The sequence below is a fragment of the Gorilla gorilla genome, chromosome 20 (assembly GCF_029281585.2).
Source record: "Gorilla gorilla gorilla isolate KB3781 chromosome 20, NHGRI_mGorGor1-v2.1_pri, whole genome shotgun sequence".
Lineage (NCBI taxonomy): Eukaryota > Metazoa > Chordata > Mammalia > Primates > Hominidae > Gorilla > Gorilla gorilla.
In genome coordinates this window covers 49,102,129-49,125,113 of record NC_073244.2, presented here as the reverse complement: position 1 = coordinate 49,125,113, position 22,985 = coordinate 49,102,129, and the positions used below count along the sequence as shown (strand labels likewise).

Here is a 22,985-nt window from a genome sequence, read left to right as displayed (position 1 = left end):
TCTTTATAACTTAACTCTCAAATCGTATCGCAAAAAAATGTATTTTATAGAAAAACAAAGCAAAATATACATTTTCAAATCTAGGTGGAAGGTAAAATGGGTGTTCATTATAGAATGCATTCTATGTTTCTGTGTCTCAGAGCATTTTCATAATAAAATTAGTAAAAAATTTCTAAATAGACAGCTTTTTTCTTTTTTTGAGACAAAGTCTTGCTTTTGTCTCCCATGCTGGAGTGCAATGGTGCGATCTCAGCTCACTGCAACCTCCGCCTCCTGGATTCACACGATTCTCTTGCCTCAGCTCTTGCCTCAGCCTCCCAAGTAGCTGAGAGTACAGGTGCCTGCCACCACACCCAGCTAATTTTTGTATTTTTAGTAGAGAGGGGGTTTCTCCATGTTGGCCAGGCTGGTCTCAAACTCCTGACCTCAGATGATCCACCCATCTCAGCCTCCTAAAGTGCTGGGATTACAGGCGTGAGCCACCATGGCCAGATAGCTTTCTTTTTTCTATCCATTTAATTTCTGTATTATTATGGGTAAATTCCCTCACATCTCTCTTTGATGCTTCAACAGCTATATTCTAAGGTCCTCCCACTCACTACATCCTTAGGGTTTCTCTTCATCTTTAATTTTAGAACTTAAGCAATGAGGTCTGAATTCAGATCTTTACATTTTCTTTATATTCTAATGGAGTGCCTTAGTTATCTGGGCTGCATAACAAAATATCATAGACTCAGTGGCTTATAAACAACTGAAATTTATTTCTCACAGTTTTGGAGGCTGAAAGTCCAAGGTCAGGGTGCCAGCATGCTTGGGTTCTGGTGAAGGCCCTCTTTTGCACTGTAGACTGCTGACTTTTTGCTGTAACCTCATGTGGTTGAAAGAGCTAGCTGGCTCTTTGGCTTCTTCTTATAAAGGCAGTAATTCCACTCATGAAGGCTCCACCCGCATGACCTAATTTCCTCCTAAAGGCCCTACCTTCAAATACCATCACCTTGGGATTCGTGTTTCAACATAGGAATTGTTACGGGAACACAAACATTCAGCCCATAACAGATTTTATCAAAGAAGTACTTCATGAAATATAAGTGATGAATGGTTTTTCCAAATTTGTCATCTCCATTGCATCTTCCTATTAAGAAATCCACTAATAATAATGTTGATGATAATAAAAACAGTAATATCCAATATTAATCCAAAGCAGTTTGGGCCAGATAGTTGTTGCTGTATTATACATGTTGGAAACAACCACACTTTTAGGTGTGTTTCATTTTACAGCTGAGGTACCAAGAAGCAAGTATTTTGTCTAATATCACACAGATAGTAGAGTAGTGGAAAGGCAATGATGATAAGTATATGCTCTTGCTAGAACACTTTTCCACAACTGTTACATTAACAGCTTTATTTTCTAGTGTGAATTTTCCTAAATTTAATGAGAACTAAGAGGTATTTAAGACTCATACATTTATTAAGTTAATATGTGTAAAAAAACATCAACACATTGACAGAACTTCTGGCCATAAATATTTTGATATTCTATAAATAGAGCATGACATGGAAACCTTTTCTTATATTAAATTACATTATGAGTTTTCTGATGTTGATAAAGATGTGAATATTGTCTAAAGGCCTTTCTACATACCTTACACTCATAGGGTTTCTCACCAGTGTGAATTCTCTGATGTTCAGTAAGGTGTGAATTAAGTCTAAAGGCCTTCCCACATTGTTTACACTCATAGGGTTTCTCACCAGTATGAATTCTTTGATGTATTCTAAGGTCTACACTACGACTAAAGGCCTTCCCACATTCTTTACATTTGTATGGTTTTACACCCGTATGAATTTTCTGATGTTCAGTGAACTGCCCACGCCGACTAAAGGACTTCCCACATTCTTTACAGTCATAGGGTTTTAAACCAGAATGAATTTTCAGATGTTCTTTAAGATTCCCTCTACGAATAAAGGCCTTTCCACATTCTTTACATTTATAGGGCTTTTCACCAGTGTGAATTCTCTGGTGTTCAGTAAGGTAGAAACCAAATCTAAAGGTCTTCCCACATCGTACACATTTGTAGGGCTTCACATCAGTATGAATTTTCTTATGTAGACTAATTTGAGAACGAACTCGAAAGGTCTTCCCACATTCCTTACATTCATAGGGCTTCACACCAGTATGAAGTCTCTGATGTTCGGTAAGGACTGAACGAAGCATAAAGGCTTTCCCGCATTCCTTACATTCATATGGTTTCTCTCCAGTATGAATTCTAGAATGTACTCTGAGGTCACCACTATAACTAAAAGCCTTCTCACACACCTTACATGCAAAAGGTTTTATACCAGTATGGATTGTTTTGTGCCGATTAAGCTGTCCACGCACATTAAATGATTTCCCACACTCCTTACATTCATAAGGTTTCTTACCTGCATGAGTTCTTCTGTGTTCAGTAAGGTAAAAACTAAGTCTAAAGGTCTTTCCACATTCCTTACATTCGTAGGGTTTTACACCAGTATGAATTTTCTGATGACGGGTAAGTTGTCCGCATACACTAAAAGCTTTCCCACACTCCTTACATTCATAGGGTTTCTTACCTGTATGAATTCTCTCATGTTCTTTAAAGTAGAAAATAAGTTGAAAAACTTTTCCACATTCTTTACATTCATAAGATTTCTTACCAGTATGAATTCTTTTATGTTGAGTAAGTTCTAATCTACTAAAAAAACCCTTATCACATTTCTTACACATATAGGGTTTTTTACCAGTGTGAATTTTCTGATGTCGATTAAGTTGTGGGTAAAGAATAAAGGTCTTCCCACATTCTTGACATTCATAGGGTTTCTCACCAGTATGAAATCTCTGATGCAGAATAAGTTGATAGCTATGACTAAAAACTTTCCCACATTTCTCACATTTACAGGATTTTTCACCAGTATGAATTTTCTGATGGAGAGTAAGCTGATAGACATTATTAAAAGTACTCCCACATTCTTTACAATCATGTTTCACATCAGAATCTATTTTCCCATGTTGAACCAAGTTTGAGTCACAGCTTTTCTCACTATTGTGAATTCTCTGATTCAGAGTAAAAGAGGGATGTTTTCTATCAGTTGACATTTTTTTAGAGACGATTTTCTTTTGACTGATAGATCTTTCTTTAAGTCCCTGTTGACCCTCAAACTCACTTTTGCTCTGCCACTCATTTCTAAAAATGGATCCTTTCAGACGAAGAGTTTTACTTTTTTCTATTATACTCCCTTTGGATAAACTGATTTCATGAATGTCCTTTTCTGAAGATAATTTCTTGGTCTTATGCCTGGATAACAAACCTGAAAGAAAACATAAAAGCAAACAAAAATTATTTTCCTGTAGCCAGCATAACATAAAGTTTACATTTTCAAAATAGGAAACAAAGTGAAAACGGTTCTCACTAGAAGTCAGTGGCTTAAAGAATATTTCAATAAAGTTATATAATTTGAAATTAGGCAACATGAGCTTAGAAAATGAGAGATTATAGCCGGGCGCGGTGGCTCATGCCTGTAATCCCAGCACTTTGGAAGGCCAAGGCAGGTGGATCATCTGAGATCAGGAGTTCAAGACCAGCCTGACCAACATGGTGAAACCCCATTTCTCCTAAAAAAAATACAAAATTGGCCGAGCATCGTGGCAGGCACCTGTAATCCTAGCTACTCAGGAGTCTGAGGCAGAAGAATCACTTGAACCTGGGAGGCGGAGGTTGCAGTGAGCTGAGATCGCGCCACTGCACTCCAGCCTGGGCTACAAGAGCTAAACTCTGTCTCAAAAAAAAAAAAAAAAAGATTATATAAGATTGTGGTGATATGGCAAATAGTTTATTTACATCAGTGGTTCTAAAATTTTATTGTGGATGAGAATCATCTGGGGAACTTTATCACAAATACTGCTATTTAGTTACACACAAGTCAAGTGAACCAAATCTACAGGAGTAATTTGGTATCTGAATTTTTAATAACTCCACTAGATGATTCTGATATAGATCAAGGTTTGAGAATCTCCACTTAACAATTTTAACAGTTTTTCTTTACTCTTAGAACAAAATCCAAACATGTTACCATATAATATAATATGGTCTTTGGTTACCTAAAGACCTCTTTCAAAGACATTGTCCTCCTTACTCCCTCTTATTATGACTTGCTTCTATTCAGCTCCTCGATTGTGTCATAGCATTTCCCATTTCATATAGTTTTCTATGGGATTTTTCATCTCCTAAAAATAATCTGTCCAGGGCTCTGTGAAAGGCCAACTCCTTCTCATTCTTAATGGTTGGTTAAATATCTCTTACACAGAAAGGCTTGCCCTACCGACTGTAAGGCAGTCTATGTCCTTTATTCTCAATTCCAGCATCATGTTTCATTTCTTCATTTCACAATTTTCAAATGCATATCCACTGATTTTTCTTTTTGCTCTTCTGTAGATTTTCTGATCCTTAAACCTTCCCAAAGGAAGATGTAATCCTTATTTCATTCAACAGTGAATAACTACCCACTAGCATATAGCAGGCATTAAACAACTGACTGTACAATAAATTAATCATTGTCTTAAAGGAAATTATGATGATGAATGACAGATAAGTCATGTATAGGACAGCTGAATATCAGGACAATCACTTAATTTTTATATTTTTGTAACAATTACAAAGGAGCTCTAATCTCTGTCACCTTATTACAGTGATTAAATGCACTCTTTCCTACCTTACTTCCTTTACAGATCAGAACAAAAGTAAATCCAAGGTAGTTCAACCAAATGTATAAAATGAAAAAGCGCTTGTTTTGCCTACTCATCCTTTAAATGGCTATCCAGTTAAACAGAGATGTTTCCAATCCTGTTGTTCACTGCCTCCTGTGCAAAGAGATGTATGTTTACACAGCTGAGTTTTACTATTATTCAGCCACCTACTGGATGCTCATTCTACTGTTTTTTTCTTTTTTTTTTTTTCTTTCTTTATTTTTTGAGACGGAGTCTCACTTTGTCACCCAGGATGGAGTGCAGTGGCACAATCTCGGCTCACTGCAACCTCTGCCTCCCAGGTTCAAGCGATTCTCCTGCCTCAGCCTCCTGAGTAGCTGGGATTACAGGTGCATGCCACCAAACCCAGCTAATTTTTGTATTTTTAGTAGAGATGGGGTTTTACTATGTTGGCCAGGCTGGTCTCGAACTCCTGACCTCAGGTGATCCACCTGTCTCGGCCTCCCAAAGAGCTGGGATTCCAGGCATGAGCCACTGCGCCCGGCCACCCTACTTTTTTTTTTTCCCCCAAGACAGTCTTGCACTGTCGCCCAGGCCGGAGTACAGTGGCACCATCTTGGCTCACTGCAACCGCTGCCTCCCAGGTTCAAGTGATTCTCCTTGCCTCAGTCTCCCAAGTAGCTGGGAAAACAGGCACCCACCACCACGCCTGACTAATTTTTTGGTATTTTTAGTAGAGATGGGGTTTCACTATATTGGCCAGGCTGGTCTCAAACCCCTGACCTTGTGATCCGCCCACCTCGGCCTCCCAAAGTGCTGGGATTACAGGCGTTAGCCACCGTGCCCGGCCCACTGTACTTTCTTTATAAGCTTTCTCAGATGATATCTCTTCTGTTCTCTTACATCTAAAACCAACCATTCCTATACTTGATAGAGAAGTATTTAAATGATTTGTATAGATATTGTAACAGGTATGTGCCATGTTGAATGGTTTCTGGAAAAAATGAACAAAGAAACTCAACAATTTTAGGGAGAACAGAGTAACTGAATAGTATGAGGAGATGGCTGGGAGACTAGAAGTGTCAAGGAATCTTATTAACACAGATAAGTTAAATGAAAGCTGGAGGGTGGCAATCTAAATAAGACAAGAGCCTAAAAAAATCTAAATACTGGCCGGGCGCAGTGGCTCACGCTTGTAATCCCAGCACTTTGGGAGGCCAAGGTGGGTGGATCACCTGAGGTTAGGAGTATTTTGTCAAGTAGATAGATCATAACCTGCTGGGGTTTTATTAGAGCCTAATGATATAGAGGAACAAAAATACCCAACTCAGCCCTCTAAGCTATCCTGTCACACCTAGCGATGGGGAAAAAACTGGAAGCACTGGTTAAAGTCCATCAGGTGGCACAGGTGCACCAAAAGACTGAGACCTAATTCTGGGACTGCGGAACACTCCTCTCCCCTTACACCTTATCACTGCGTTCCTAAAGGCCTATTTACTATGTTTCCCATTACCCAGTACATCATGTTTACCTTCCAACAAAAAATTAGAAGGAAAACTAAAAGGCAAGAAACACTTTGATGAGACTAAACAAGCATCAGAATGAGAGTCAGATATGGCAGGAATGTTGGAATTATCAGACCAGGAATTTTAAAAGACTATAAGAAATGTGTTAAGGGCTTTAATAGAAAAAATAGACAACATCCAGATGGATAATGAAAACAGAGAGATGAGCCCTCTCCCTCTCCCTCTCCCTCTCCCTCTCCCCACGGTCTCCCTCTGATGCCGAGCCGAAGCTGGACGGTACTGCTGCCATCTCAGCTCACTGCAACCTCCCTGCCTGATTCTCCTGCCTCAGCCTGCCGAGTGCCTGCGATTGCAGGCGCGCGCCGCCACGCCTGACTGGTTTTCGTATTTTTTTGGTGGAGACGGGGCTTCGCTGTGTCGGCCGGGCTGGTCTCCAGCTCCTAACCACGAGTGATCTGCCAGCCTCGGCCTCCCGAGGTGCCGGGATTGCAGACGGAGTCTCATTAACTCGGTGCTCAATGGCGCCCATGCTGGAGTGCAGTGGCGTGATCTCGGCTCGCTACAACCACCTCCCAGCCGCCTGCCTTGGCCTCCCAAAGAGCCGAGATTGCAGCCTCTGCCCGGCCGACCCCCCGTCTGGGAAGCGTGGAGCGTCTCCGCCTGGCCGCCCATTGTCTGGGATGTGAGGAGCCCCTCTGCCTGGCTGCCCAGTCTGGAAAGTGAGGAGCGTCTCTGCCCGGCCGCCATCCCATCTAGGAAGTGAGGAGTGCCTCTTCCCGGCCGCCATCCCATCTAGGAAGTGAGGAACGTCTCTGCCCGGCCGCCCATCGTCTGAGATGTGAGGAGCGTCTCTGCCCGGCCGCCCCGTCTGAGAAGTGAGGAGACCCTCTGCCTGGCAACCGCCCCGTCTGAGAAGTGAGCAGCCCCTCCGCCCCGCAGCCGCCCCGTCTGAGAAGAGAGGAGCCCCTCCGCCCAGCAGCCACCCCGTCTGGGAAGTGAGGAGCGTCTCCGCCCGGCAGCCACCCCGTCCGGGAGGGAGGTGGGGGGATCAGCCCCCCGCCCGGCCAGCCGCCCTGTCCGGGAGGTGAGGGGCGCCTCTGCCCGGCCACCCCTACTGGGAAGTGAGGAGCCCCTCTGCCCGGCCAGCCGCTCCGTCCGGGAGGGAGGTGGGGGGGTCAGCCCCCCGCCCGGCCAGCCGCCCCGTCCGGGAGGGAGGTGGGGGGGTCAGCCCCCTGCCCGGCCAGCCGCCCCGTCCGGGAGGGAGGTGGGGGGGTTACCCCCCCGCCTGGCCAGCCGCCCCCGTTCGGGAGGTGAGGGGCGCCTCTGCCTGGCCGCCCCTAATGGGAAGTGAGGAGCCACTCTGCCCGGCCAGCCGCCCCGTCCGGGAGGGAGGTGGGGGGGGTCAGCCCCCCACCCGGCCAGCCGCCCCGTCCGGGAGGGAGGTGGGGGTGTCAGCCCCCCGCCCGGCCAGCCGCCCCGTCCGGGAGGGAGGTGGGGGGGTCAGCCCCCCGCCCGGCCAGCCGCCCCGTCCGGGAGGGAGGTGGGGGGGTCAGCCCCCCACCCGGCCAGCCGCCCCGTCCGGGAGGGAGGTGGGGGGGTCAGCCCCCTGCCCGGCCAGCCGCCCCATCCGGGAGGGAGGTGGGGGGGTTACCCCCCCGCCTGGCCAGCCGCCCCCGTCCGGGAGGTGAGGGGCGCCTCTGCCCGGCTGCCCCTACTGGGAAGTGAGGAGCCCCTCTGCCCGGCCAGCCGCCCCGTCCGGGAGGGAGGTGGGGGGGTCAGCCCCCCACCCGGCCAGCCGCCCCGTCCGGGAGGGAGGTGGGGGTGTCAGCCCCCCGCCCGGCCAGCTGCCCCATCTGGGAGGGAGGTGGGGGGGTTAGCCCCCCGCCTGGCCAGCCGCCCCGTCCAGGAGGTGAGGGGCGCCTCTGCCCGGCCGCCCCTGCTGGGAAGTGAGGAGCCCCTCTGCCCGGCCAGCCGCCCCGTCCGGGAGGGAGGTGGGGGGGTCAGCCCCCCGCCTGGCCAGCCGCCCCCGTCCGGGAGGTGAGGGGCGCCTCTGCCCGGCTGCCCCTACTGGGAAGTGAGGAGCCCCTCTGCCCGGCCAGCCGCCCCGTCCGGGAGGGAGGTGGGGGGGTCAGCCCCCCACCCGGCCAGCCGCCCCGTCCGGGAGGGAGGTGGGGGTGTCAGCCCCCCGCCCGGCCAGCTGCCCCATCTGGGAGGGAGGTGGGGGGGTTAGCCCCCCGCCTGGCCAGCCGCCCCGTCCAGGAGGTGAGGGGCGCCTCTGCCCGGCCGCCCCTGCTGGGAAGTGAGGAGCCCCTCTGCCCGGCCAGCCGCCCCGTCCGGGAGGGAGGTGGGGGGGTCAGCCCCCCGCCCGGCCAGCCGCCCCGTCTGGGTGGGAGGTGGGGGGGTCAGCCCTCCCGCCGGGCCAGCCGCCCTGTCCAGGAGGGAGGTGCGGGGGTCAGCCCCCCGCCCGGCCAGCCAACCCGTCCGGGAGGGAGGTGGGGGGGGTCAGCCCCCCGCCCGGCCAGCCGCCCCGTCCGGGAGGTGAGGGGCGCCTCTGCCCGGCCGCCCCTACTGGGAAGGGAGGAGCCCCTCTGCCCGGCCACCACCCCGTCTGGGAGGTGTACCCAACAGCTCATTGAGAACGGGCCATGAAGACAATGGCAGTTTTGTGGAATGGAAAGGGGAGAAAGGTGGGGAAAGGATTGGGAAATCGGATGGTTGCCGTGTCTGTGTAGAAAGAGGTAGACATGGGAGACTTCATTTTGTTCTGTACTAAGAAAAATTCTTCTGCCTTGGGATCCTGTTGATCTGTGACCCTACCCCCAACCCTGTGCTCTCTGAAACATGTGCTGTATCCACTCAGGGTTGAATGGATTAAGGGCCGGTGCAAGATGTGCTTTGTTAAACAGATGCTTGAAGGCAGCATGCTCGTTAAGAGTCATCACCACTCCCTAATCTCAGGTACCCAGGGACACAAACACTGCGGAAGGCCGCAGGGTCCTCTGCCTAGGAAAACCAGAGAACTTTGTTCACTTGTTTATCTGCTGACCTTCCCTCCACTGTTGTCCTGTGACCCTGCCAAATCCCCCTCTGCAAGAAACACCTAAGAATGATCAATAAAAAATAAAAAATAAAAAAAAAAAAGAAAGAAAACAGAGAGATGAATATGCTAAGAAAGAATCAAAAAGAAATGCTAAAGATCAAAAACACTGTAATAGAAATGAAGAATGGCTCTGATGTGCTCACTAGTAAACTGGACACAGCTGAGAGTCTCTGCACTTGAAGATGTGACAAGAGAAACTTCCAACACTGAAAAGAAAGAGAAAAAATACTGAAGGAAACAGAAGAGATATCCAAGAACTCTGGGGGTAAGCATAAAAGGTGTAAATACACATGATGAAAATACCAGAAGGAGGAAAATGAGAGAAAGGAAAAGAAGCAATATATGAAGCAACAATGAATGAGAATTTCTCCAAATTAATGTCAGACACCAAACCAGAGATCAGGAATGTCAGAGAACTGCAAATTAAAAACGAGATACCACTTCACACCTGTTAGAATGGCCAAAATCGAAAACACTGGCAACACCAAAGGCTGACAAGGATGTGGAGCAACAGGAACTCTCATTCATTGCTGGGGGAATGCAAAAATATTATAGCCACTTTGGAGAACATTTTGTCAGTTTCCTACAAAACTAAACATATTCTTATCATACTACTCAGCAATCATATTCTTTGGTGTTTACCCAAATAAAATGAAAGCGTATGTTCATACAAAAACCTGCACACAAATGCATATAGCAGCTTTATTCAAAACTTCCAATACTTAAAAAACAACCAAGATGTCTTTTAGTAGGTGAATGATTAAGCTGTGGTACATCCAGAGAATGGACTATTATTCAGTGCTAAAAGAATAAGCCATCACAAAAAGATGTTGAGGAAACTTAAATGCATATTACTAAGTGAAAGAGCCCAATCTGAGAAGGCTACATACTATATGATTCCAACTACATGATAGTCTGAAAAAGGCAAAACTATGGGGACAGTAAAATGCTCAGTGGTTTCTAAAGGTTAGGGTGGAGAGAGGGATGACTAGGCCAAACACAGAGAAATTTTAGAGCAGTGAAACTACTCTGTATGATACTGCAATTGTGGATACATGTCATTATATATTTTTCAAAGTTAATAGAATTTACAACACCAAGAGTGAACCTTAATGCAGACTGTGGACTTTGGGTGATAATGATGTGTCAATGTAGGTTTATCAACTGTAACAAATGTACCACTGTAATGTGGATTGTTGGTAGTTGGGGAGGGTGTGTATGTTTGGGGACAGAGAGTATACAGGAAACCTGTACTTTCTGCTAAATTTTCCTGTAAACCTAAAACTGATTTTAAAAATAAAGTTTGTTAATTAATAGAAAGTTACTCCAGAAACTAGTAAAATATTGCAAAATATATATCTAGTATCTAAACTAATAAAATATTGCAAAATATATATATCTGATAAAGAAGTTGATTATAAGATATATAAAGAACTCTTACAAATCAAGAAGATAAACAAAATGGATAATATCAATGGGAATTTTTGTGTCCTTGTATGAGAAAAAGAGTTCTTCAATACAAAAGCACAATTCATAAAAGAAAAAAAAGATACATTTGGCTTCATCAAAATGAAAAATATTTGTACTGCAAAAGATAAGAAAATGAAAAGACATGCCATGTACCGCAATCTGGGAGAAAGTATTTGCAGATCATATATGTAAATAAAATGCTTATATTCAGAATATATTTTTAAAACTCTTGCAACTCAATAATAACACAAACAACCTAATTTTAAGAATGGGCAAAACACTGAACAGCCTTTCCACCAAAGATATACCAATAGCTAATAAGCAATTGCTCAACGTCAACCACAATTAGATACCACTACACACACACTGGAATGGCTGTTCTCAAAAAGACAGGTAATAGCATGTGTTGGAGAGAAGACAGAGAAACAGAAACCCTCATGCATTGTTATTGGGAAGGTACACCGATATAGGTAGTTTGGAACACATTTTGGCAGTTTCTTATAAAGTGAAAGTTATATTCGTCATATAACCCAGCAGTTCCATGCCTATGAATCCAACTAAGATGAATTAAGACATATGTCCACACAATGATATGTATACTCATGTTTATAGTAGCATTATTGATAACAGCCCCAAACTGTAGACAATACAAATGTCCATCACTGGTAAATAGATAAGTAAAATAAGGTATATCCCTACAACAGAACATATTCAGCAATAAAAGAGAATATATCACTAATACATGCTGCTTCATAAATGGACCTCCAGAACATTATGCTAAGTTAAAGAAGCCAGAGTCAAAAGACTGTACATTGCATGATCCCATTTATATGAAATGTTCAGAAAAGGAAAATCAACAAAAATGGAAGGTAGGTCAGTAGATGCCTAAAGCTGTAGATGGAAGAAGGGATTAACTGCAGAGGGGCACAAGGGAACTTTTGGGGGTGATGGAAGTATTCTAAAACTGGATTGTCATGATTCCTGCCTAACTACAGATTGACTAAAAGTCACCAAGTGTGCACTTACAGTGAGTAAATTTTATGTTATGTAAATTATACCTCAATAAAATTGCTAAAAAATTTGATGGATAAAATTTCTGAACAGACACTTTTTACCAAAGGAGAAAAAGGAATGACAAATAAATGAAAATATGCTCATCACTAGTCATTAGTTAAATGCAAATTAAAATCACAATGAGATACACCTACACATCCACTAAAATGACTAAGATTAAAATGACTGACAATACCACAGGTTGGCAACAATGTGGAGCTATTGGACATCTAGGGGAATGCCAAACAATATAGCCACTTTGGACAGTTTCTTTCTTTTTTTTGCAACAGAGTTTCACTCTTGTTGCCCAGGCTGGAGTGCAGTGGCATGATCTTGGCTCACTGCAACCTCCGCCTTCCAGTTTCAAGCCATTCTCCTGCCTCAGCTTCCCGGGTAGCTGGGATTACAGGCACACACCACCACACCCGGCTAATTTTTGTATTTTTAGTAGAGACGGGGTTTCACCATGTTGGTCAGGCTGGTCTCGAACTCCTGACCTTGTGATCCACTGCCTCGGCCTCCCAAAGTGCTGGGATTACAGGCGTGAGCCACCGCACCCAGCCCAGTTTCTTTTTTTTTTAATAAAGTTTTTACAGGTGTGTACCACCATGCCTAGCTAATTTTTGTATTTTTAGTAGAGACAGGGTTTGCCATGTTGCCCAGGTTGGTCTTGAACTCCTGGGCTCAAGCGATCCGCCTGCCTTAGCCTCCCAAAGTGCCAGGATTACAGGCATGAACTACTGCACCCAGCCCAGTTTCTTATATATACTTATATCATCCATGAATCCCACCCTCAGGTGTTTAACCCGAGGTAACAAAGCATACATTAAAACAAAGACTTGTAAACAAGCACTCATAATAGCTTTATTCATGCCTGTGAAAGACTAGAAACAACTTAGATGTTCATAAACTGTTAACTAATAAGTTAAGCAGATATGAAATACTATTCAGTAAGAAAAAGGAATTAACTACTGAGACTTCTAACTACTTGGATGAATCGCATAAATATCAGAAGTAGAAGTAGTATGACACAAAATACTGCATATTCTGATTTATTTGATGTGAAATTGTAGAAAAGACAAAATTAGGGAAAGAAGGCAACTTAGTTGCCTGTCACGGGCTGAGCTGAAAGTGGGGGAAGGGTACTGACTGTAAAGAAACATAATGGAAAGTGTTGACATGATAGACATGTTCTACATCTTGACTGAAGTGGTGATGATTACAAGACTCACGTGTTTGTCCAAAATAATTAAACAGATACAATTAATGAATTTTATTGTATATAAATCATATCTCAATAAAGCTGATTTGAAAAAAAATAGTAAGGCTGGCCGGGCGCGGTGGCTCATGCCTGTAATCCCAGCACTTTGGGAGGCCGAGACGGGCGGATCACGAGGTCAGGAGATCGAGACCATCCTGGCTAACACGGTGAAACCCCATCTCTACTAAAAACATAAAAACTTAGCCAGGCGTGGTGGTGGGCGCCTGTAGTCCCAGCTACTCCGGAGGCTAAGGCAGGAGAATGGCGTGAACCCGGGAGGCAGAGCTTGTAGTGAGCCGAGATCGCACCACTGCACTCTAGCCTGGGCGACAGAGCGAGACTCCGCCTTAAAAAAAAGAGAAAAAAAGTAAGGCTATTTTCCAAAGCTTTATGTAATGCTCTAAACAAAATAATCCTGTATATTCCAGAATAAAAAATTTTAAGGAAACTATTAATTTCCTGTATTGACCACAGAAGAAATAAAAAGCCTAAGCAAATGAAATTCCATTGTGAAACACCTATGCTTGCAAACAATTTCATAGACGTCTATCAAAGTTTTAAAGAACAGATAATTTTAAAGTTAGTTTAGCTACTCGAGAAAAGAGCAAAAAGAAAAGTTATCTTATCCTTTTTATAAAATTATGATAAGCAAAACAACTAAGCAGAATTAAGAACTTTAGAGGCAAACATTTTTAAGAAAGAATGAAAAACCATCATGATTTGCAAATGATCTGATTATATACAACCAAAGAATTTCAACTAAAAAAAATCTGCAAATAAAATACAAATCAGAATTTGGCTTGATATAGAGGAATCAACATACTATATAGAACTTAATAGCCTTTTCTTCATAGTTTTAAAAATACATTATTTTTTACATTGACAGATAAATTTTATGTATTTACTCTGTACAACATATTTTGAAGAATATATACATTGTGAAATGACTAAATCTGGTATACAGTAAATAATCAATGTTAACTGTTATTATTATTAACTCCTGATTAACAGAAAATAAAAAGTGAATGAGCTATTGAGATGCAAGTAAACTGAACACCAGTATTCAAAATATATTTACATCTTTCACCTCAAACATAACTCTCCTTTCCCTCCTGCCAATTCTTAGCTGATGATCTCCCTTATTCCTCTAATAAAAATGAAGCATTGAAAAGAAATACGTAATACCACATAAATCAACCCACCTATATCCATTGTCGTATCTATAGTTCTCTAAATTTTTCTTGTGCACTGGATCCTACCTCCTTGTCCTCCAATTTCCATAATTATCCTTCCCTCTACTACAGTTTTTCCCCTTTCTATAGAATCGTTTTCATCTTAAAATCTCACATCTTGAAATAGACTCCCGGCCAGGCATGGTGGCTCACGCCCAGCACTTTGGGAGGCCAAGATGGGTGGATCATCTGAGGTCAGGAGTTCAAGACCAGCATGGCCAACATGGTGAGACCCCGTTTCTACTAAAATACAAAAATTAGCCAGGCATGGTGGCAGGCGCCTGTAATACCAGCTACTCAGGAGGCTGAGGCAGGGGAATTGCTTGAACCCGGGAGGTGGAGGTTGCAGTGAGCCGAGATCATGCCATTGCACTGCAGCCTAGGCAACAAGAGCAAAACTCTGTCTCAAAAAAAAAGACTCCTTACATCCCATATCCTCTTCTAGCTACTAACCTCTTATCTAGTTCCCTCCTAACAGATTTCCCATTAGAAAAGTTTTCTATCTCACTGTCATCACTGCCTCACCTCCCATTTTATTTCAGCCACATCTAGCAGGCTTTTTTCACCTCTGACTCCACTGAAACCTTGTCCTCTTAACACAAGGTCACCACCAGCTTCTTTCCTGCCATATCCGATAGGCAGTTTACAGTTCAGTTGACCTCACAGATGACTACTCCCTTCCACTTGAAACATTTTCTTCATTTGACTTTTTTGGTACCACTCTCCAGGCCTACTTGCTCTCAATCTACTTGCTGCCTCCTCTTCCTTCTCTGAATAGAGTGCCCTGGGCCTCAGTCTCTTTCTCCTCTGGCTCCCTTCATTCTATGAAACTCATTCGCTAAAGGTAGGGAATCAGCAAACTTTCTGTAAAGGACCAGACAGTCGATACCTTATGCATTGCGAGCCATATGACTTCTGTCTCAGCTACTCAACTCTGCCATAGACAACACATAAATAATTAAGTGTGGCTACATTTCAATAAAACTTTATTTACAAAAACAGGTAGTAGGTCAGATCAGCCCTAAGTGATCTCATCCAGTCAGTTGATTGGCTGGACACCCAAGTTAATATAACTCATCCTACCATCTCTCTGTTCAACATCTCGATCTTGATGACGAGTAGGCATTTTAAATATATATACCTAAATCAGGACTCTATTTCCATCTTCCAAGCTATCTTTCCCATATGTCCATCTCAGCAAATTATATACACTTAGCTGCTTGTTCACCTATGATTTCTTGTTCACTCATACCCCATGGCATGTCTGTTAGCTCTACTTTCAAATCATAAGATGAATACAGCATCTTCTTACCACCCCTCACCACTACCATCCCAATCCAAGCTACTTTCACTGCTAATCTAGACTTCTGAAATAGCCTGATAACTAATCTTCCTACTTCCAATCTTGCCCCTGTTTAGTATATTCTTCACAGAGCATCTACAGTGATCATTTAAAAACATATTTTTGATTATGGCTTTCAATCACTCTTGGAAAAGAAAAATCCAAATTTCTTACTATGATAAACAGAACCATATAAGACCTGGCCCCTGCTCAGCTCCAAATTCATATTTAGTTACTCTTCCCCACTCTGAATCTGCTCTGAGCTTTTCCAGTTCTTCAAACACACAAAGCTCACTTCTCTGCTGTGCTTGGAATTATTTTCTTCCAGATATTCACATGGCCTAAGCCTATACTGCACATCTCTGCACATATATTCTCTCTTCGAAGAGCCTTCCCTGGGCAGCCCACCTCAATTAAACCTGCCCAAACTCTATCTCTTTACCCTTCATAGGTTTCTTTCATAGCATGCATCATTATTTAATATTATATATTCATTTGTTTACAGTTTACTATGTATCTCGCTACTACAATGTTAATTCCATTAGTGTAGGGAGGTTTTGGCCTTATTCACCAAGGCACTGATAACACTTGGCACAGAGTGAGCACTCGGTAAATATATGCTGAATATGTGAAAGACTGAACTTTTAGGCATTAGAAACAAGCACACATGTCAATGGAGAAAAGATAGGAAGCAATTGATTGCACTAGGAAAGAGCATTCTCTTTACTGAAATGGAGAGTAGTACGAGGGGAAACAAAAACAAAGACAGGTGGTAAGTAGGAGCCAAGATGAGGTTCTTTTGATAGTTCATGCTCAGATGATCTGTTTTCTTCCCTGTCTTAACCTTTACTCCAAAGGCCTGAGGCCTCTGAGAGGAACTCCCTAAACAGCATGCAAAGCCTGTATATGCTCCCTCACCAGCTGGCCGTGACTGGCAATGAGGGCTTCCATCTGCCTGATGAACTCTCAACTCACCGGGGCACTGTCTTCCTGTCACATCCCTCGCCGCCACGCAGGGCTCTTTCCCTTGCTCCAGTAAGGTAATCACATCTGGCTTTGAGCCAGAATATCCTGCTTACAAGAAAGAAATAAAAGAATATATAGAAGTAAAACATTGCACATTCAGAAACATTTTGAGACTTGGTTAAATTTATATGGATCAACATGATTTCGATGAAGACTTCGGAAAAAACTGACAGGATTAAAGAATATTCAACTTAGTGTAACCTCAGGATCCCAGAGAATAAAGAAACTTGATGGGCAGGGGAATTAAAATTCATCTAGGAGAATTTTAATTCATTTTGGAATTAAAACTCATACAGACTGGCTCTATTGAGAGGCAGTAGTTATTGAGGGCATAGACTCTGAAGCCAGACTACGTGGGTCCAAATTCTACTCTACTACCTATTGACTAATGATTGTAAACAAACTGGTTAAATTATTTGGGCCTCAGTTTTTTTCATCTGTAAAATGAAAATAAAAGTAGTACCTTTTATTTTTTTCTTTTGTATCTTGTAGCTAGTACTTAAAATGATGCCTGGTATATAGTAAGCACTCTATTAGCTATTATTATTTTTGTTGTTGTTAATTTACTTAGAGCAAAACAAGAAGCTTCCTAAAATATTTCTAGGTTCTTGCTAAGATATTCATTTAAAGTTAGATGCTAAGTTAATAAATTTTATTTTACTTTAACTAATTTCAACTTTTATTTTAGATACAGGGCCATATGTGCAGGTTTGTTACCTGGGGATATTGTGTGATGCTGAGGTTTGAGGTACGTTTGATTCCACCACCCAGGTACTGAGCATAATGTCCAATAGGTAAAATTTTCAATCACAAATCAGTAAGAAGAAATATTTGTTTTAGGAAGTAGAATGCATTCACTTTAATTTTAAATCAATGTTATTGGTCTGAACCATGACATGTAAATTGTAGACCCTGGGTAGGGCTGTTATCCTCGCAGGCATGTTACCAAATAACAGAGCATCCATAGCAATTCTGAGCTCAAATGCAATGTGAAACCTGATTTCATTGACACTGGCTTTGGAGTAAATGCCCCAAAATTCAAATCCAGTCTCTTAACTATTAAGGAAGAAGTAACTACAGGAATGGATTAAGGAACATTTTATGAGGCTCAGTGAGGTATGGTGAAAATGAAAGCATTTAGTGGAAGTGCCATTCACAAACCATCAAAGTTCAGTCCATTCCTTGAGGAAGAGAGAAGAAATTCAGCTAGTTTCTTAATAATTAGTCCTAAATTTGTGGAAGAGAAAGCTACTATTTCAGATAACAGAGTCTACATTATTTGACATAGGTGACCTTACCCAGTGAGACCAAGTTATTATAATTCTCCAACATCACATCTCTGTACAATTTCCTCTGAGTAGTGTCCAGGCACTCCCATTCCTTCTGAGAGAAGTCTATAGCCACATCCCTGAACGTCACCAATGCCTGAAACCATAAACCAACATATTACTGGTGAAATTACAGAACAAGTATTTTAAAAAGAAGAAAAGGAGATAAAAGGTTTCATTGCAGCAAGGGGTACTATACTAAACTCCAGGCTGGGGCTGAAAGCTTATGATAAAAAAAGAAGAAAGGAACCAGGTGTTCTAAAGCAGAGTCACCTCATTTTCTTGAAGAATCCAGCCACTGTATGCAAAATTTCCTGTATATTATGGGGTTCTTTAACTACTCAAAACATTTCTGGGAACAAATAAATGTTTCCCAATTCAATTAAACAGTGGATACAAGCAAATAAACTATATTTCTACCTCAAAAATTCTCAATAAATTATTACTTAATAATAAATACTTTAAGAAAAATCACTTAATAAATAACTTAAAGAAAAAAGAATCCTATATCCTCTTTTTCCTTTAAGTTTATCTATCTATCTATCTATCGATCAATTGATTGATCAATCGAGACGGAGATCTCACTCTGTTGCCCACGCTGGAGTACAGTGGTGAACTCAGAAGTTCAAGGCCATAGTACCTCACTGCAAATCTGGGAGAATACAATTAACTAATATTTATGTATCTGGATGATTTTCTTATAAGTACTACACGCCTTCTTTTTTCTTAAGATTAAGAATATTGATGTAATGAACCAGAATCATACTGATGTCAAGACTAGCACATTCCGTTTAACCACAAAATGCATCTTACTATGGGTTTTCACCTCAGAGATTCTCAGGAAAGATCCCCTGGCCTCTCTATAAGCAGGCCCTAACCACATACTGAAACTGAGGCCAATCAATATTAAACTGCATTTTATCTACAGACACAGGATCTGTGGAAAACTGCAGTGCTTTCCTATGTGTAGTTAAATGAGTCCATTCTTGGTTTCATCACACCTCAGATCTGACAAAGGATGGTAAAGTACCTCCCCCTCTAGGAACTTCATGTCTGTTCCATCTCTGCCCTAGACAGAGACTGAGTACCCTGAATGAGTTGGTCAATGTGCACGTGGATACTGGTTAGAAAAGAGAGGGGACCCATGGGAGGAGCTTGGAAATGTGGGGATGAAGAAAAAATTCTTAGGAAGTGTCAGTATAAAGAGTGAAAATGTTCACATGATCTTTAAAAACAAAATAATCTAAAGAAGGAAAGAGAAACCGTGACTTACATGGGCCATGGTTTTACACTCACAAGAACTGCTCAGTCTTCCGCAGGATTATTCTGCTGGAGAAGCAAAGTTCTGAGAAGCCTGAGTTAGAGGAGAAAAAAATGAGACAGTGAGACTAGGTCTGCCTCAGAGGTAAGAACATGATATAAATTAATAATCTTTTATTTTCCATTGTTGCTTGCAAATACCTCCCCTACACTTCCCTCACCTCCCTCCGACACACTCTCACCACAGCAAGGGAACCTGGCTGTACAAGGATGGACACAGTGCAGAGGTTATCCTGCATTAGAACACATGACCAATATTTCAGCAGGAGAGTTCTGGGCCAATCCCCACTATGAGGATACTGATCTAGGCCCAAGGCTGGGATGTTCAGAATTGCCCGGAGTAGATTCTCTTCCCTCAATTCTCACCATCCAAAGGGGACAGACCACATTATCCAAAGCAGACTGCCTTCATGGCCTTAGGAGCTTCCTGGCCTCCCCAGACTTAAAAACGAAAGATAGAACAGACTAGGAGTTCGCAACCTATGGCCCATGGGCCAAATCTGGCCCGCCCATATGTTTTTGTAAGTAACGCTGGAATGGAACACAGCTATGCTCATTTGTTTACTTCTGACTATGGCTACTTTCAGAAAGCTAACATAGCCAAGTTGAGTAGTTGCAATGGAGATTGTATGGGCCACAACAGCCTAAAATACTTCCTATTTGGTCCTCTATAAAAAACATTTGCTGGCTGGGTGCAGTGGCTCACGCCTGTAATCCCAGCACTTTGGGAGGCCAAGGCGGGCAGATCACCTGAGGTCGGGAGTTCAAGACCAGCCTGACCAACATGGAGAAACCCCGTCTCTACTAAAAATACAAAATTAGCTGGGTGTGGTGGCGCGTGCCTATAATCCCAGCTACTCAGGAGACTGAGGCAGGAAAATCGCTTGAATCTGGGAGGGGGAGGCTGCGGTGAGCTGAGATCGCCCCATTGCACTCCAGCCTGCGTAACAAGAGTGAAACTCCGTCTCAAAAACAAACAAACAAACAAAAAACCAAAGAAACAGTTGCTGATCCCTGGCATAGACAATCCATGATGGCCTTTATCATTGCAAAATTATACTTGCACACTGGGATCCCTTTTCCTAGCCTGAACTAGAACTCCCACAATCCTCAGGGCTCACCACTCCGCATTTCCCTCAATCAGAAGAGTCCCCAGGGTCCCTGCAGGACATCATTCACCCTCCCTTCTCCCTCAGTACCCAAACTAGAGGGAGAAGTAAATTTATGGCCCTGGAAGCAATAAAAAAAAAAAATCAACTTTTATGTGATGCATACCTTATATATAGCTATTTAATCCTTAGAACAGTTCTACAATGTCATTATTATCTCCACTTCAGCATCAGAAAAACAGAAACCTAAATCCACTGTTAAGACATCTGAGTTCTGAATCCACAATTCTCCAACTACAAAGCCAGTTCTTTTTCAACTGTGCTCTTGTCACTGATACCCAGAATTTCTTTTATGCCTAATAAAACCCAAGCGTGAATAATGACTTGGGTTTAATGACTAAAAGCTATTAAATGTTGCTACTTATTAAGATAATATGCGTTAAAGTGGCAAATAGCATTTTATATTTACAACACGGGAACATTGAATAGACTGATAATAACATGTTAAACTGGAGTAAAATAGATGCCCTCACGCCATGTTATACACTGGTGCCACCTTAAAGAGGGTAAATTAGAAATTTATATTAGCAGAATTTAATAATATGAGCCAGATGTTTCAGTAATCCCACTCCTATGACCCTGTCTAAGGAAAATAATTATATATGTTCACTAGGATATATGCAGACAGGTGCAGATAGACTAATTTTAAAAGGGAAAAAGCTAGATACAAACATAAATTAGACTTCAATAAAGAACAGGTTAAATAAATTCTAATGTATCCATATAATAGGAAATAAAGTAGCCATCAGAAATAATATAGATTGGGAGTCTGCAAACTTTTCCTGCAAAGAACCACATAATAAATATTTCAGGCTTTGTGGGCCAGCTGGAGGATCCCTTGAACCCAGGAGTTCGAGACTGCAGTGAGCTATAACTGCACCACTGCACTCCAGCCTGGGTGAGACAGTGAGAGCCTGTCTCTTTAAAACAAACAAATACAGTATCTGCAAAGTGCAATAAAATGATGCACAATAAAATGAGGTATGCCTACATTATCATTAATGTTGACGCGAATATCTTCAAACAAGAGGGAAGAAAGTGCATTTGTCTATAAAAGGGCAACACAACAGATCCTCGTGGTGATGGAAATGATCTATCTTGACTATCAATGTCAACATCCTGGTTGTCATATTATACTACAGTCCTGCAAGATGTTATCATTGGAGAAGACTAAGTTGAAGATAACACTCATTGTCTCTATTATTTCTTACAACCTCATATGAATCTACAATCATCTAAAATTTAAAAAAAAATTAAGGAAGTTTTAAGAATTTCATTTTCAAATATTTGCTAGATGAATTAAGTTTTTACCCCCTTCAAATCTTGAAGGCAAATTAATGCTCCAGGTTGTACTGTTCAATAGGAAGACTATTAGCCATATATAGCTGTTTACGTTTAGATTTATTAAAATTGAACACAATTTAAAAAATTTGTTCCTCAGTCAAACCAGCCACATTTCAATTTCTCAATAGCCATATGTAGCTAGTGGCTACTATATTGGAGAGCACAGATATAAAAAATGGAACTCAGTTTTGCAGAACTTCCTATTAAAAAGCATTGTTCCAAAGCGTTACACGACTGACACCCTCACTTTACAGGTGAGAAAACTGAAGCCAGGAGATATCACTATAATACAGCGCTGCCCACAATCGTGCTTATTCTCACCATATTATGCTCACACACTTCTTTCCCCACATTCACTGCCACAGGTGAACTCTCAATGAATCATTCACTACATTTATATAATTTCATGGGAATCTATTTTAAATTCATGACCATGCAAAGAAAAATCAATTTCTTACAGGTTATAAGATACTCAGTCGCAGGCTGAATCTGATTAAACAGACATCAATCACCCTCAAAGCTATAATCAAACCATTCCCAAGACCCTTCCGCACACAATACTAAATGCGCCACTAATAGCCTCAAGCATAATCTGACGCACATTACACAGGCATGGCCACTACCCACTCTGCACCCACAGAGGACACTCGGACACGCGCGCGCACAGACACACGCACACACACACACACACACACACACGGCCGCAAAGAATGCGTCACACTTCCGAACCCCGTTGAGCAGCAACCCGGTATCGTGGCCACTGCGTCACGGCCAGAGCTGTCAGAGAGAAATCCAGACCTTACCTGACAGCCTTTTGCAGCTCTTCTAGCCCGGGATGACATTCCCCTGAAGGCACCACGGCAAGACTCAACCTCTTTGTGTGAGATTCTCTGGAATTTCTGGGTCGTTACTTGAGTATAATGAAATAGGGTAGGCTCGGACCATAGTAGGGTAAGTCCCACAGTTCGAGCAAGGGAGCCTCAGGGATCGTTCTGTTCTGGAGCGCCGGACCCGATCTTAGCTGCTGGGCCTGCGCAGACACGATCCGGCCGGTTTCCAGTTGTAGACTACCTTTCCCGAAGGCCCCCGCGTCG

At 42.7% G+C, this 22,985-nt stretch overlaps 1 protein-coding gene across 4 annotated transcripts; it reads right to left on the bottom strand.

The window, feature by feature from the left end:
* Window positions 1-657: 657 nt before the first annotated feature.
* On the bottom strand, window positions 658-22,977 carry ZNF540 (zinc finger protein 540). Of its 4 annotated transcripts, none has more exons than XM_019015883.3 (5): window positions 22,695-22,977; window positions 19,332-19,412; window positions 18,029-18,155; window positions 16,680-16,775; window positions 658-3,324 (listed from the first exon to the last, which is right to left on the bottom strand). In XM_019015883.3, the coding sequence occupies exons 2-5, from the start codon at window positions 19,338-19,340 to the stop codon at window positions 1,574-1,576; spliced, it is 1,983 nt and encodes a 660-aa protein (XP_018871428.1). In that variant the 5' UTR covers window positions 19,341-19,412; window positions 22,695-22,977; the 3' UTR covers window positions 658-1,573. The 4 variants fall into 4 exon arrangements, with proteins under 4 accessions (XP_018871428.1, XP_018871427.1, XP_055225200.1 ...); XM_019015882.3 differs by having other exon boundaries at window positions 718-3,324; window positions 16,680-16,778; window positions 22,695-22,783; XM_055369225.2 differs by lacking the exon at window positions 22,695-22,977 and adding an exon at window positions 22,350-22,544 and having other exon boundaries at window positions 718-3,324; window positions 16,680-16,778.
* Window positions 22,978-22,985: the final 8 nt, after the last annotated feature.

What these genes read in the sequence shown, in the direction of transcription:
- ZNF540 (XM_019015882.3), bottom strand. An exon ending in TAATAACTTGGTCTCACTGG is followed by an intron (nt 16,779 to 18,028) that starts GTAAGGTCACCT and finishes CTTTCTTGTAAG; the next exon opens with CAGGATATTCTGGCTCAAAG. An exon ending in GACAGGAAGACAGTGCCCCG is followed by an intron (nt 3,325 to 16,679) that starts GTGAGTTGAGAG and finishes GTTTTCTTTCAG; the next exon opens with GTTTGTTATCCAGGCATAAG.